Genomic DNA, 12,993 nt, shown 5'->3' with positions numbered 1-12,993 from the left:
TACCAGAGTCCGCGACGTCTTCCTCGTGGATATACAACGCAATTCAACAGCCCGGCACTCAAGTAGGGACTTGTCGTCTCCGACTGGGATGAATCGCATCCTCGCCCAGCTCATGCTTCTTCCCGCCGCCTTCAGCCTGCTTCGCCAACTTGGCCGTCTTCTCCTCCGCGATCCGGCGCGCGCGCTCTTCGTTCAGCTTGATGTTTTTTTCGGAGATTTTCTCCTTACGGGCTTTGGTGTTGCCGCCGCCTCCTGCACTGTAAACAACGTGTCAGCACGTGTCTATTCCCCAGCTTCTCTGCCGCAAGATTTATTCCTGTGATGGATGAGTGGAGAGGGTATGGGGAGTATCAGGACTCACGTCAATTCGCAGTTGATCTGTCTCGGCGCGCTCTTCCCATCGTCAAACATCGAATGGTGGAACAGCTTTAGACACGTCTTCATGTGGTCGTAGTTCTCGAACTCGACGAAGGCGATTCCTCTGCTCTTCGTCGGATTCTCCTTCTCGGTGAGCGCGCGCACGGATTTGGGTTTTATGGAGGCGAAATGCTTCGTTATAGAGGCGGTGTTTGCCGTGAACGGGAGGTTGCCTACAATTATTTATCAGCGTCGGTATCCTCGAGAAATTTGGTGAGGAGGGCGCTCATACCAACAAATACAATGAATTTTGGAGCGGCATGGCTTTCCTCTGCCTGCCCCTCGACAGCTTCTCCGTTGGCACCCGTAGCCTTGCCCTTCCTCTTCTTCTCCCGATTCCGGTTGTTCTTTTTCGAAGTCTTCTCCTCGGCCGCTTCGCCCTTCGCCGATGGTTTCTTTTCGCCATTGGTTTCCAGAACTGGAGCTGTCGCAGTAGTAAATTTCGCCGCAATCGCCGCATTCGCCGCATTCGCAGCAGCTTCAGCAGCCTCCTTCGCCTTGCGCTCGGCTTTGCGCTCTTTCTTTGATTTCTTTGGCTCTCTATCCACCGGCGCATCTGTCATCTCCACATTCGAAGCCGACTCCTCCTCAACCTTGGCTTTCTTCTCCTTCTTGGCCTTCTTCTCTTCCTTCACCACCTTGCTATCCTCTACAGTCCCCCCTTCTCCCCCGGCCTCTTTCCTCCTCTTCTTTCTCTCCTTTTTGCTTTCTTTCTCCCCATTGATAGGAGTAGCCTCCTCATCCTCCCCAGCTACATCTCTCTTCCTTTTCTTATCCTCTTTCTTGACGGCCTTTTCGACTTCAGGCTCTGCGGTCCACGCATCAGGCACGTCGGGGATTTGGTCTTCGGCAGCGCGCTTCTTTGCTTTGCGCTCGGCGCGCGTGGCTTCTGTTCGTGCTTTGCCCATTGTTGGTAGTGATTCCGAGATTTGCTGAGTGCAATGGGAAAAAGTGATAATATGCGCTGCGACTTTTATCTTGGGAATTTTTTTAGTGGGGAACTAGAGTTCTGCCGCTTGGCGTGGAGGCGGTGAGGTAGCCGAATTTATTTACTCGATTTTTTGACGACACATCGTGGCTCCACTCCGTAAGGCATGGTGGAGATGGTATTGCTACAAATATTCCAAATCTTTAATGAGAACGGCCGCATCGATTGTCTCAGCCTCAACTCCCTGAAAGCTGGTACTTCTTTTGCTTTGTTTATCTATGACGCTATATGCTGTGTTCTATGTAATGGTATTTGTTTTTACCTGCTTTGATTTTTCCTCATTATCAAATGCGTACGTTCTGGGATGTGTGGAGTGGAATCTCCCCTCAAATCAGGTCGTCGAGACTAAGAGGCGACATTTTCGATTAGAGGATGTGTTTACAGTTTACCTGTCTGTACCTGGCTCTATAAAAGGGACTAAATCGATCATCACCATGGCACATGGCCGTTACGGAAGCAATTCGTTTGCTTACTTAGCCTTGCTGTTGGGGCGCGTTTGGTAACTCTTGCGTGCCGAATCGCCGTGAATCGCAAAATTTGTTCCTCAAGGAATAATCGCAATCCCCTTGAATTTAATTCTCTTTACAAGTAAGTTCTGTTTGATAAATAAATCGTTTTATATGATTGCGATTTTGCCGACTTATAAATTCAACAATGCCGCGCATTTGCTATAGCCGATCTACCCTTCAGTCGTAGAAAGGTATCCTTGATATGAATCAATTCGTAAGTGAGCAAAGCTATTTTAAAAATAAAAATAAAAGCTAATTACGATGTAACGAGAACTTCAACAATGTTTGAGGCAAGGCTCAAGAGTATAGAGAAGGGATTATTATTATGAAAGGGAATTACGATTAGGAGAAACGAATCCTTCGCGATCATTCGATTTTCTATGATCCCCGAGGATTTGCAATTTTAATAGTATCCCAGAATCGTAATCACAACAAGAATCACACGCGTCAGTTACCAAACGCTAAATCACACCTTTCGATTACGATCCAAATCGCAGATTTGGAAGTTACCAAAATCGCCCTTAAGCACCCCTTCTTCTCAAAATGTTCCTCCTCTCTTTCTATTCTACAACTATAACAAGACCTCTCAGCACCCGCAGTCATGACAACTCCTTCTCCAACAGGCCTTTCACACGATACAAGTGCTGGCGTTATTCGTCGCCAAAGTGCTTCTCCGTATCGACTTCTGTCACCCCGACACCAAACCCGCTCTTAGAACGAGCTCTGCGCTCTTCCTGCGTCCTCGTCTACAGCCTTGATTAAACTGTTGTCATTCAACTCGCCAGCCCCATCTGAGGTTGCCAACACAGTTACATACCGAATGGCAGCAACGGGCATCTGGATAGCAGCGGGTAGGTAACCTGTGGACTCTGCTCGCCCTCGCGCAAAAATTCTTCATTTTCTCTGTAAACCTCTCCGGCTCAGCGAACAAAGTTCGAACCTTTTTTCACCTACTAGCTGGCTACCTTTCTTTCCGCTGCTTGCTCCGTCGGCGAAAGGCGCGTCTGTGGTGCCTAGACAACCTTTTAGGAGTTGAGTGGAGGCAAGACTCTCTCTCTTCTTTCTATGATACGGGAGGAAGCTGTGCTGACTGTATCTGCTAAAATGATGTTTTTAATAAAAGCTCGCCGATAATCCCCCAACACACACTCACTCCCTCGGTCCCCCCTGTCCAGCGAGGGCTGAGCTCACCCGTTTCGGTTTGGTTGTCTCTCTACTCTTCGAAATATGTTGCGTCATCTCGACAGCATATTCAATCATCGCGAGTAGCTGGACTTCGAGCAACAAATTCTTTTTCTCGCCGAGCGTTACTACCATCCTGATTGCCATCTGCTAACTGGACTTTAAAAGGAACGGAGTCTTTTTTTTCTCGCTAAGCGCTGTAAAAATTCTGGTTACCATCTGCTCCTGGCTACGGGAAATTCACGGCGCAGACAGACCGGGGGAACTTTTCAGCGCCTGGAAGAGGCCAGAAAGAGAATGGGAACGGCCTGGGGAGATGGATGACGGAGACGCTCTCAGCTGCGGAAGATATACGGTGGAAATTACTTAGACTGGGGGAAGAATTCAGCGCCTGGAGGCCAAATGAACTTCCGAATCATAATCGGCAACAGTTTGGACGTTGATAGCGGTGCGGAGGGAACTACAATCCTGCCTCTGATTTGTACTTCGACCAGGGGTACGATTAGCTTGTGGCTTAGTTGCAGCGATGAAGTATCGATGAATGCACCCCTCAAACACCATGGTAGACATTTCGGTAGTTGTTTTTGATTATGATGACTCGGGGGCGAATGTGAACAAAGTATTGTGTAGGGAACTATATGATCGAGTGCGATCGTGTGAGAGACAGTTGAGATAGAGATACTCTCAACATAAGTGTGATTCACCTCTTTCTCCACTGAACTACTGTGCATAAACTTCTACCATCTTTCCATCTTGAACTGTGGTCCTGTGCCGTGAGAATCCTCCACTTTGAATCCGTCCAAGAGCAAGAATATATTGGGTCTTTGTAAAAGTATGTGGAATGGAGAGTATTACCATTCTCGTGAATACTAGGCAAACTCGGCGGGCCAGGCTGCTTTCTAGGACCAGGTAAAAGTCGAATACCCGAAGATGAGAGATGCTTGACGAATTCTCAAGCAAGTGTGTTTGAGGGCAGCGCGTATCCATTTGACAATATTTCCACCTCTAGCGATAATATATTCACTGGCAGCACTTCACAGGACGTGACGTGACGTGAAAATTTGCATTATCCCATGGCTTAAATAATATGAATATGTGCGGTGGCTGTACATGGTTCCGGAAAATAAATCGAAGATGATGGATGGGGAATGAAGGTGAAGTTCTGTAAAAGCCCGGCTCTATGTTGTGGGATTGTGGATATGTTGGGATGGCAGGATGGCACTTTATACTTCGGTTCTCGAGCATGGAAAAAGCATTTTGATCGGCGCTACCCAAGTCATCCTTTTGGTGGGAGGGGGGGGAGGGGGTGAATATACTGGGCAAGAATAGCAATAAGTATAGGAACGTTCAACGGCCTCCAGGGACGAGCGTAAAAGCATCTTGGAAGACCAAGCTAAGTCTAAGTGAGACCCGACTAGCAATAGGTAATAGTCAGTGCTACTACTGCCCGGCCAAGTTTATGCATAGAAAGAAGTACTGTAGAGCGGAGGGATTCTGAGTTGTACCAAGGTCAAGCGGTACTTTTCGACTAAAGCCAAATCAGAGGCTGTCTGTTTTCTGTTCTAGAAAAACAAGAATCCATTTCATGATTTTTAGCTCCATATTATGATGAACTCGTGGTTCTTCTCTCTTCCTTTGGCCACCTATAAAAATGTCATCTTTGTTGGAGAAAGCTAAGGGAAGGAGAAACCGACCTTGATGACATTACGACTCCTTAGCGTATCTCATAAGTACATAGCCTTTCGTGTCCTCTAGAAGAATGATCATCCTCTCTTCTCCCACTTTGTTTAGGAAATATAACTGTTGGTCCTTGTTGCGGCCCTAGGCCACCAGGCTACTAAGGTGTACAGACCACCAGTGAAGGAGTATATACTCTCACGTTGCACATAGCTCTCTCGAAGATCAATCCATCCATCTTGCAAACTATCTTATCCCCCAAATCTGTCTTCCCAAGTATTGCTTTTCAATGAATTGACAATGTCATCAGCATTGATAGCAAAGTGTAGCGAGTTTCTGTTTAGCATGTGCTGGGCTCGAGGTCCATGAAGTGAGGTATAGAGAGAGTTCATCATCGAACTCATAGTCATCCTGTTTCCTCTTTTAGATAAATGTTGCTAGAGTCAGCTGACTCCCAGCCCCTCTACTCAGTGCAGCCTGTATCAACTCGTCTGTTCTGGACGAAGTCAAGATGAGTGCGATCTATGAAGGGCGCAAAGCTTGTATCTATTAAATCAAAAACGCCAGCTTACGGGAGACGAATGTGGTTGGTGTCAGTTCGAATCAAGCCCTTCAGTGCTGTTTTTTCCACTTAGGAGCATGGCCGAGTAAATAAATACTTACATATTACAGATAGACGACACTTTCCTCAAGTTTCCAATCCAGAACCCCAGATGGAATACGTATAATGGTTTTAGCAATTGGAAGCAATGCATGAGAGTATCGAGCGATAATATCTCTTTGGGCTACAGCTAGGAGCAGTAATGTTTAGCTAACAGCCTTCAAACCATTTCATAAACAGGAAGCTCGTGCAAGTCCGACATCCATTTGTGAATACGACGGCAGATTTTTAGCTGACGGCAAGAACTCTACTTTATTATGAATCTTGGTTTTGACAAGCAGACGTAGAAGGGGCACTATGATATGAGAAAAAAAAAAGCCTATGTAACTCTGTAGCACAGAATTGTAGAGCCTAGAGCGGAGTGATTAGACCGCTACCCGTATTAGCCTTCTATCGTTCAAGCGCCGATTGAGACACAGGAGCAGCAGGCTGGTTTTTGGCGGGTCCTAAGTTATCAGCTATCTCTTGTGAGATTCTGTCTTAGTACCTACCCATAGAAACTTATGCGAGTGCTTTGGCGGAAATATATACTCGCAAAGCTAGCAATGCAAGGTCAATCGGTTTCCTGGGCCCGGCTGCACAGTCTACAGCTCTTCGGACTATTTACTCGTTTAGATGATTATCTAGCACCTGCATATTTAAATTTTCCCGACTTGTTCTCGCAGTAAATGAGGCGAGAAGGCTAGTATAGTAGAAGTAGGGGAATAGCCTTCCATGTTTTTAGATACATGGTGCGGATAAAGTGACGGTCTCGAACTAATAGACGGAGACCCCCTACCCGGGGCAAAATTCATTCAGAAACCCAAGTTTGGGTTCTGGGTTACAAATGCAATTGAATACGTTATTCCCCCTTCTTTTCTCCTGTGACTCGTATTATGTAAGCCAACAAAAGTTTTCCTTCTCTCGTTCTGAATTCAATTGCTGAAGATATTTTGTTGGATGCGCAAGACACTTGCACATGTTTACTAGAAGATGTCAATCTTTATACACGATATGAAAGACCTATTTTCTAGCGCTGGACAAACCGACAAGGATGTCGATGAAGGTCTGAACAGATGCATGAGCCCGCGACAACCTAAAAATAGATGTAACTTATACGGATAATTGTAGCAGGGATCGATTGTGCTTTAATCGAATTTATGTACGAGAGTGTGTAAAATATACACACCAATATAGCTAATATCAGACGGCGCTGGAAATGGCCGCGCTAAAGACAGCGGTGCCGGAGATAGCGGTGCTGAAGACAAATGACAACATGCGAATATCAGTCGGAACTTTTAAGATGCCTAATATTCTTCTTCTGGATGCCGAGAGGCAGGCATGGGAAGTAAAGAGACAGCACACGGCTTGCAGTGGAGTAAGGGTAGCGAAAACATAAGGAGAGTATGCGCAATTACCAAAAAGATCTCTTACGGTTCTCGTCACGCATTGCATACATCTCTATTTCTCTATATCAAATTAGAGACTGAGCTCTATTTGACTAAGATCCTAAATGACACCTCTCCAGACTGATATATGTCGGCCAGCAATAAGGCGGGAAAAGCGCAAGTCCGGGTGCAGATAGCGGTTATCAATCGCCTCTGTAATCAGACGTGGGCTTCGCGTCTGAGACGTAGACCTGACTAAATTAGGCAATTAGAACGCAACGATCAAGAGCTAGAAGAGACGCTTTGATAAGGACGCTTGTAAACAACTAGAGGGTGATAGCCCTTTAAGACTGATTGTGCGAATAGACGAAACAAGTGCACATTGATTTTGGCAAAAGCTATAAAAAGACAAGGGCAGATGTTAAAGGCAACGTGGGGTATAAAATGTAATGCACCGTCATCTTGTCCTTAAAGAAATTCGCCATCGTATACGTACAACTCTACTCGAATTGACCTCCACGCCTCTCACTGCGCCTTCTTCCTCGGAACCACGGGGTTGCGATCGGGTCCAAAGAGACCGAGAAGGTAGCCGGTACGAATCAGGAATAAAAACACCTGATCCCAAGTTAGGTACCGTCGGGGAACGAAGCTTGGGGGCCCTTACCGTAAAGCCAATGTTTCCCCAAGTCGTCACATTCCAATCAGTAATAGCGATCTTCTGATCATAATTGATCATCCAGTACGTGATACCCACGTGAGAGATGTCCGCTAGCCAGAGAGCTACCACATAGTTGCGGACAACCTTTGCTTCGGTTGTCGTATACAGGACGCCAAGGCCAATCAAGCATAGAAGAAAATAACAATTGCCGAGTCTATGTATGAAATGTTAGATCTACATATTTAGGATGTAGATTGCCATGCCCATTCGTGGCCGGGCTGGGAGGAGTAATGGTTCGACGTACTGGTAGGTCACAGTGGTTGCATTGTTTGATAGAGCTGTTTGAACAGAATTGGGGATCTGTTCAGCTACGAACCATTCTGCTGATATCCAGGCTCCGAGGCATCCAGCTATTCTGCAGTGATATGTTAGGATTGGTGGGAAAGATTGAGGGGGCGATAGGCTTGCAGCTTACAGGGAGATGGGCTCGAAAACAGTGAACATAAAGCGGGGGATGGGAGGGAGGATAGAAGTCATGATTGCCTCCTTTTTGGAAATATTTGTATTTCACTTGGAACTGGAGAGTATTGTTTTGTTTACTTTCCGGCTAGGGTAAGGGGTAGGTGTGAGGACGCGAACTAAGGCGAGGCTGTCAGGCCGGCTAGTTTGCTGGCATTTCTCGACCGGCGCCAAGAGACAAGGCTGAGATTCCGTAGATATTTCCTCCACTTCACTTCACTTCACTCACATACACACACGCTTACTTACACAATAGTAGTATACTGATTGTCTACCCATCTCCGGGTCTTCGACCACTCACCCACTATATCAATGTCCTCCTCTTCCTTTGCAGCAATCTCCCCGTGGGACCTGATCTCTTCATCGCGTCTGCCTGCATCCGTCTCGTCTCTCCTCTCCTCTTCTTCCCTCGATCGATACCTTACTGCCTGGGATGGACTGTGGCAATACCATCGACCCGTTCTTGTTGGATGTCCTCAATCCGCCGATTGACGGTCCAGAACTCTATAATCCGGCCGCTCCTCCGCTCCACACTCCCAACGTCGCGAAGCATACAGGTGGTCCAGCACCTATCGAACCGAATGTGAGCTTGCTAAATGATGAGCCTTCTCTACAACTCCATAGAGACTCGCGGCCCAACCCAGGGACGATTTCAAATGATGATGCTGGTAATTTCGACTTTGGCATGCCGACGGCATACAGGGCCGATGCATCGCATAATATCGGGGATAGCAGTTTTGATAGGTCCATGGGCGGCTCGTCAAGACAGGATCTGAATACCATTATGGACCCCAGCATGGATACGATGACCGCAGGATCTGTTAACTGGAGTCTAACAATGGAGCCCAGTAAAAAAGATCGTCAGCTTCCACAGCCACCGGCGACCAAGAAACAGCCAAAACCCACTCTGCCACCTATGCTGCCTGCCCTCGAACTCCCCGACGAGCATCAAAGCGGGAAGTATGAACCAGTGGCAAGCTCAATCCATGACAACCACGGGTGGAATATTCTCAACATTCACTTCCAACCACAACAACCCGAGCTCAAGGTTAGGAGCGACCTGTCCTTCAACACCGAACACAATTACTCTGAAGAATCCACTCAGGAACTAACAGGAATTAACACGTACACTACGGTCTCATCGCAGGCTCCTGTGACAGTTCCTGTCGTGAGCAACGATGTTCATAGCTCCTTGAACGCCCAGGAGAATGATCTGGAAGAACCATCACTCCCACCAAAGTCAGCCCCGAAACCAAAGAAAAAGTCGGGACCAAGAAAGCCTTGGGACGAAGATGAGACGTTCGCTTTGATACGTGGTGTTGGTAAGAAGGGGCTCGGTGACTGGAAAAATATTCTCGAGCTTCCCGAATACAAGCCCATCTTCGCTCTCAAATGTAGAAATACTTCCGACTTGAAGGACCGCTGGCGAACTATTTGCCCACCCGGCCTACAGACAGAGCCACAGCAGCGGCCATCTAGTATCTCTGGTGATGACTGTTCAAACTCTCTCACGCCCACGGGAAGGCGAAAAAGGACCAACAAAACCAAGCGCAAGTCTGAGCGGATCACTAATGAAAGGTTCGCTGAGATTTCGGGGATTGAGGTCACCAATGTTAAGGGTTCATTTCGTAGACCAAATGTTCACTTCACAGCCGAAGAGGACACTAAAATTTTCGCAGCCTGGAAAATATACGGCTCAGACTGGTCTAAAGCCATGAATGACCCTAGATTCTCCAATTTCGGGCACAGAACGCCGACAGACCTTCGGGACCGGTTCCGAAACCGATTCAAAGACCATTGGAAACGTCACAAAGAATGTAAAAATGCTGATCTCTCGAAAGAGAAGGCAGGGATAACCGATAACCCATCGAAAGTGCAGCCGACCGACGAAAAGAGTACACGACCTGAACGTCAGGATGCCATCCCCAACCATCTACCCAGCATGGACGCCTCTTCATTCTCTCAGACAGGCTCCAGCTTCTACCAGCTACCCAGCGTGGAAGCTCCGGCTTTCTCGCAGGCGGGCGAATGGGAAGACAGCTCTTTCTGGCTCATGAATGGAAATCCGGGGCAGATGGGCGAGAATGTCATGTCTGGGCCATACACGAGTATGGACATCAACAGCATCATCTCCCCCGAGCAGGTTCCTCCTCTGCACCCGGAGCAGGTCCAGTGTCTACAGGATTTCAACAACAACGCCGCTCCCATAAATGAGAACATGCCAGCCTTCTCCGGACAACTCTCATTGCGAGAGATACAGTAATTGTACCGGGTGCGGAGGTGCCACCATGATTTCTCCATATTTTTTGTGGTTTGCGTTTCGCAACTACTTTTGATGTTCGGTTTGGTTAGATGTTTGTGGTCTGCGTTTGTAGTAGTAGACTGGACTGGTCACGGAAGACCTGGCGTTCAGAGTTGGCGTCGAAGATAGATGATACCCCTTGAGAGCGAAATAGAAAGTCGTGTTGTGTAACTGTGCCTAGGAAGCAATCCCGTTCTACTCCAGCGTGTGAGAGGTAGTCTAATGGAATCGGCATTAATGGAACTCGGGCATTTTCATGAATAAATCGCTTCGCCTCCTGTACGGAACGCCCACCCAGTTCGCGGGTTTTCCTGCCGAGAAAGTGGTGATATTAATTGGTATTATCGAACTCGGATTTACTTCATTCAGTAATTAGCTACTTGGCTCGTCCCATACAGACGTCAAGACCCGATTCTGGAACTCCAGACAGGCTCAGGTAGGTAGGTAGGTAGGTGATCCTCCATCACGAGGATATTCGAACCAGAGAGAATTCTGCACAAAATGGGAGATGGCAAAATGTTTCATTGCTTCTGTGGAACCCCGTCAAAAAGAGAAAAGCTGGCTGGGGGCCCATTTTTGGTTCCTAAAAGTACAATCTACGCAAAATGAATAGTCAAAAAGAAATTCCATGGGTGTTTCGTGCCAGCCCGGACGCCTTGCAATGTTTCCTGTTTCCTGACGCCTATGCCAATCCAGACTCCAAATTTTGATGCCGCTGTCCCTCGTGTTTGCCAAATTTGTTCGAGCTAATCGTCCTTTCCGTCCTCGTCGTCTTTGCGAGGCTCGAAGTTCGTCTTGAAAAAGCAATTAGTTCAGTTTGAGGTGAGAAGAAGAGGAAGGTTGAAAACTTACTGCGTTCCCATTGTAGAACTGCTGCTTGTCCTTCTTCGGCTCGCGGTCACGAAGACTACGGACATTGATGGCAACGGACGGAGAGGATGGGGCCCCAGGTTGGCGTGGTGGTGGTGCTGTTTGCGCAGGACCCGAAGAGGGAGAACCGCCCAGGAAACTGCCCAAGACGCCAGTGACCATTCCCACACCGGATGAGACGATCCCGTATCCGCCCGAGACAGCCTTCGATACCAAGTTGGAATTGCCCTCGTAAGCCGAGATGTAACCCGCGACTGGAAGGAGAATCAACGTCGCACTGGGGGTCAATCCGATATCCGCGAGACTCTTCTCCTCCTCGCTCGCCTCGATGTTCTTATTGGGCAAGGGGCTGAGGACTTGCTTAAACGTGTAGGGGACATCTCCCTCCTGCTTCTCGTCTACCCAAGAGCGGACGTCCTTTGCGAGTGTACCGGATGATGGGAAGCGGGAGCGGATCGTCGAGCCATCAAAGAGGCGTACTTGCACGGCACACTCCTTGGCATTTGCACCTCTAACAGATGCAGAACTGCTGTCGCCGGAGATCTCGACCTCCTTTCCCTTACCCTCACGTTGTGCCTTTCGGGCAGCAGCGGCCTCACGACGCGCAGCTTTGTCGTCCTCAACTCGCTTCAAGATACGAGCTTTCTCCTCTCGCGCCTCTTGCTGACGCTGGCGCTGTTGTTGTGCATACTTATGGTCGGCAGCCGACCGAGGATTTGCGGATTCTGCAGCCTCGCGGCGAGCCTTGGCGTCTGCTGCACGCTGCTTCTTTTCCTTTGCATCTTGCTCAGCTTTCTGCTTCTCAAGGCGTGCAGAGCGCTCAGCGAGGACCTCTTGGAGATGAGCCGTCTGCTGCTCAACTCTGGCGTTGGTGGACGTAGTTGCTTGCTGGGTCGAGGAAGAGGGGCCTGCAGTTGAAGATGAGGCGGCATCTTGGCTTGTAGAAGTAGCTGGGGATGTTTCGGCAGCACCACGAGAAGCCATGACTACTTCCAGACGCTTCAAAAACTCATCTTTCTGAACGCCGGATGCGATGTATTCCTTAAGGTTGCCATTGCTGAATAGATATTTAGCGGTTGGACGTTGCTGGAGAAATCTTAAGTGCAATTGAGTCCAGATATACAGCAGTTCCTAGGTTTAGCTAGGGAGGAGAGGATGAGAGTGAGGAATGCCCAGCGAATATATAACGCATGTGCAGCAAACAGAAAGAAAACGGAAAGAAAAGCAAACCCACTGAATAAGAACAAAGGTAGGAGTTTGGGGCAAAGGAAATATAGCAGCAAGGTAACCAGCTTCTTCAGACCCAGCTACCAAACGGAGCAGGATAGTTTTATCTGCTAAAGCTGACTTCAACTATTCCAAATTATCAGCAGGTGACCATCAGAATTCCATTCCTCAGATGACTTACTGAGTCCTCTTGCAAAAATTCATTTTCCCAAAGTTGACTCTCTTCGCCGCTATCTAGACAGATGTTAGACCAAGACCAAGACTCTGTTCAAGGCGTGAGCCAGATCGATGTATATTGGAGGCATACCAGTGACAAAACAAGCCACAAGCTTGGACTCTGCGAGAGCCTTCTCAATACCACTCTTCAAATCCCCTTGGTAGAACATCTTGTTGAAGTTGAGAAAGGTTGATGTGAAGTTTTCTTGTATGTGTGGTGGAGATGTCAAGATGTTGATGTTGATGTTGATGTTGTCCGTAGGCGGAGAAGGAGGACAAGGGTAGCGGTAGCTTTATGGGCGGGAAGCCAAGACAGCCGTTTACGCTAGCTAGCGTGCGCTAGTCCTGGCAATTGACGACTGGGCGTGATTCGCATATTCAGTGAACTTTCAATGTCAAT

At 48.0% G+C, this 12,993-nt stretch overlaps 4 protein-coding genes across 5 annotated transcripts; 1 reads left to right on the top strand and 3 right to left on the bottom strand.

Annotated features, from left to right (window-relative positions):
* Positions 1-58: 58 nt before the first annotated feature.
* L3040_005981 (uncharacterized protein) lies at positions 59-1,325 on the bottom strand (the record flags this gene model as incomplete). The annotated part of the gene is made up of 3 exons (XM_007294127.1): positions 59-257; positions 362-590; positions 650-1,325. 3 exons carry the CDS (start codon positions 1,323-1,325, stop codon positions 59-61), a joined length of 1,104 nt encoding a protein of 367 aa, XP_007294189.1.
* Positions 1,326-7,020: 5,695 nt separating this feature from the next.
* On the bottom strand, positions 7,021-7,996 carry L3040_005980 (uncharacterized protein; the record flags this gene model as incomplete). The annotated part of the gene is made up of 6 exons (XM_066156005.1): positions 7,021-7,056; positions 7,298-7,329; positions 7,380-7,416; positions 7,466-7,673; positions 7,764-7,874; positions 7,935-7,996. 6 exons carry the CDS (start codon positions 7,994-7,996, stop codon positions 7,021-7,023), a joined length of 486 nt encoding a protein of 161 aa, XP_066011252.1.
* A 415-nt stretch (positions 7,997-8,411) lies between these two features.
* On the top strand, positions 8,412-10,241 carry L3040_005979 (uncharacterized protein; the record flags this gene model as incomplete). Of its 2 annotated transcripts, XM_066156001.1 has the most annotated exons (2): positions 8,412-9,795; positions 9,858-9,886. In XM_066156001.1, 2 exons carry the CDS (start codon positions 8,412-8,414, stop codon positions 9,884-9,886), a joined length of 1,413 nt encoding a protein of 470 aa, XP_066011251.1. The 2 variants fall into 2 exon arrangements, with proteins under 2 accessions (XP_066011251.1, XP_007294191.1); XM_007294129.1 differs by having other exon boundaries at positions 8,412-10,241.
* A 785-nt stretch (positions 10,242-11,026) lies between these two features.
* On the bottom strand, positions 11,027-12,763 carry L3040_005978 (uncharacterized protein; the record flags this gene model as incomplete). Its single annotated transcript, XM_007294130.1, has 5 exons — positions 11,027-11,074; positions 11,133-12,207; positions 12,385-12,503; positions 12,559-12,611; positions 12,685-12,763. 5 exons carry the CDS (start codon positions 12,761-12,763, stop codon positions 11,027-11,029), a joined length of 1,374 nt encoding a protein of 457 aa, XP_007294192.1.
* Positions 12,764-12,993: the final 230 nt, after the last annotated feature.

Source organism: Drepanopeziza brunnea, assembly GCF_022702325.1.
Source record: "Drepanopeziza brunnea f. sp. 'multigermtubi' strain 214-2 chromosome Unknown ctg10, whole genome shotgun sequence".
In the NCBI taxonomy this organism is placed as follows: Eukaryota; Fungi; Ascomycota; class Leotiomycetes; order Helotiales; family Drepanopezizaceae; genus Drepanopeziza; species Drepanopeziza brunnea.
Note: the sequence above shows the minus strand (reverse complement) of the source record. Positions and strands in the feature narration are given on the sequence as shown.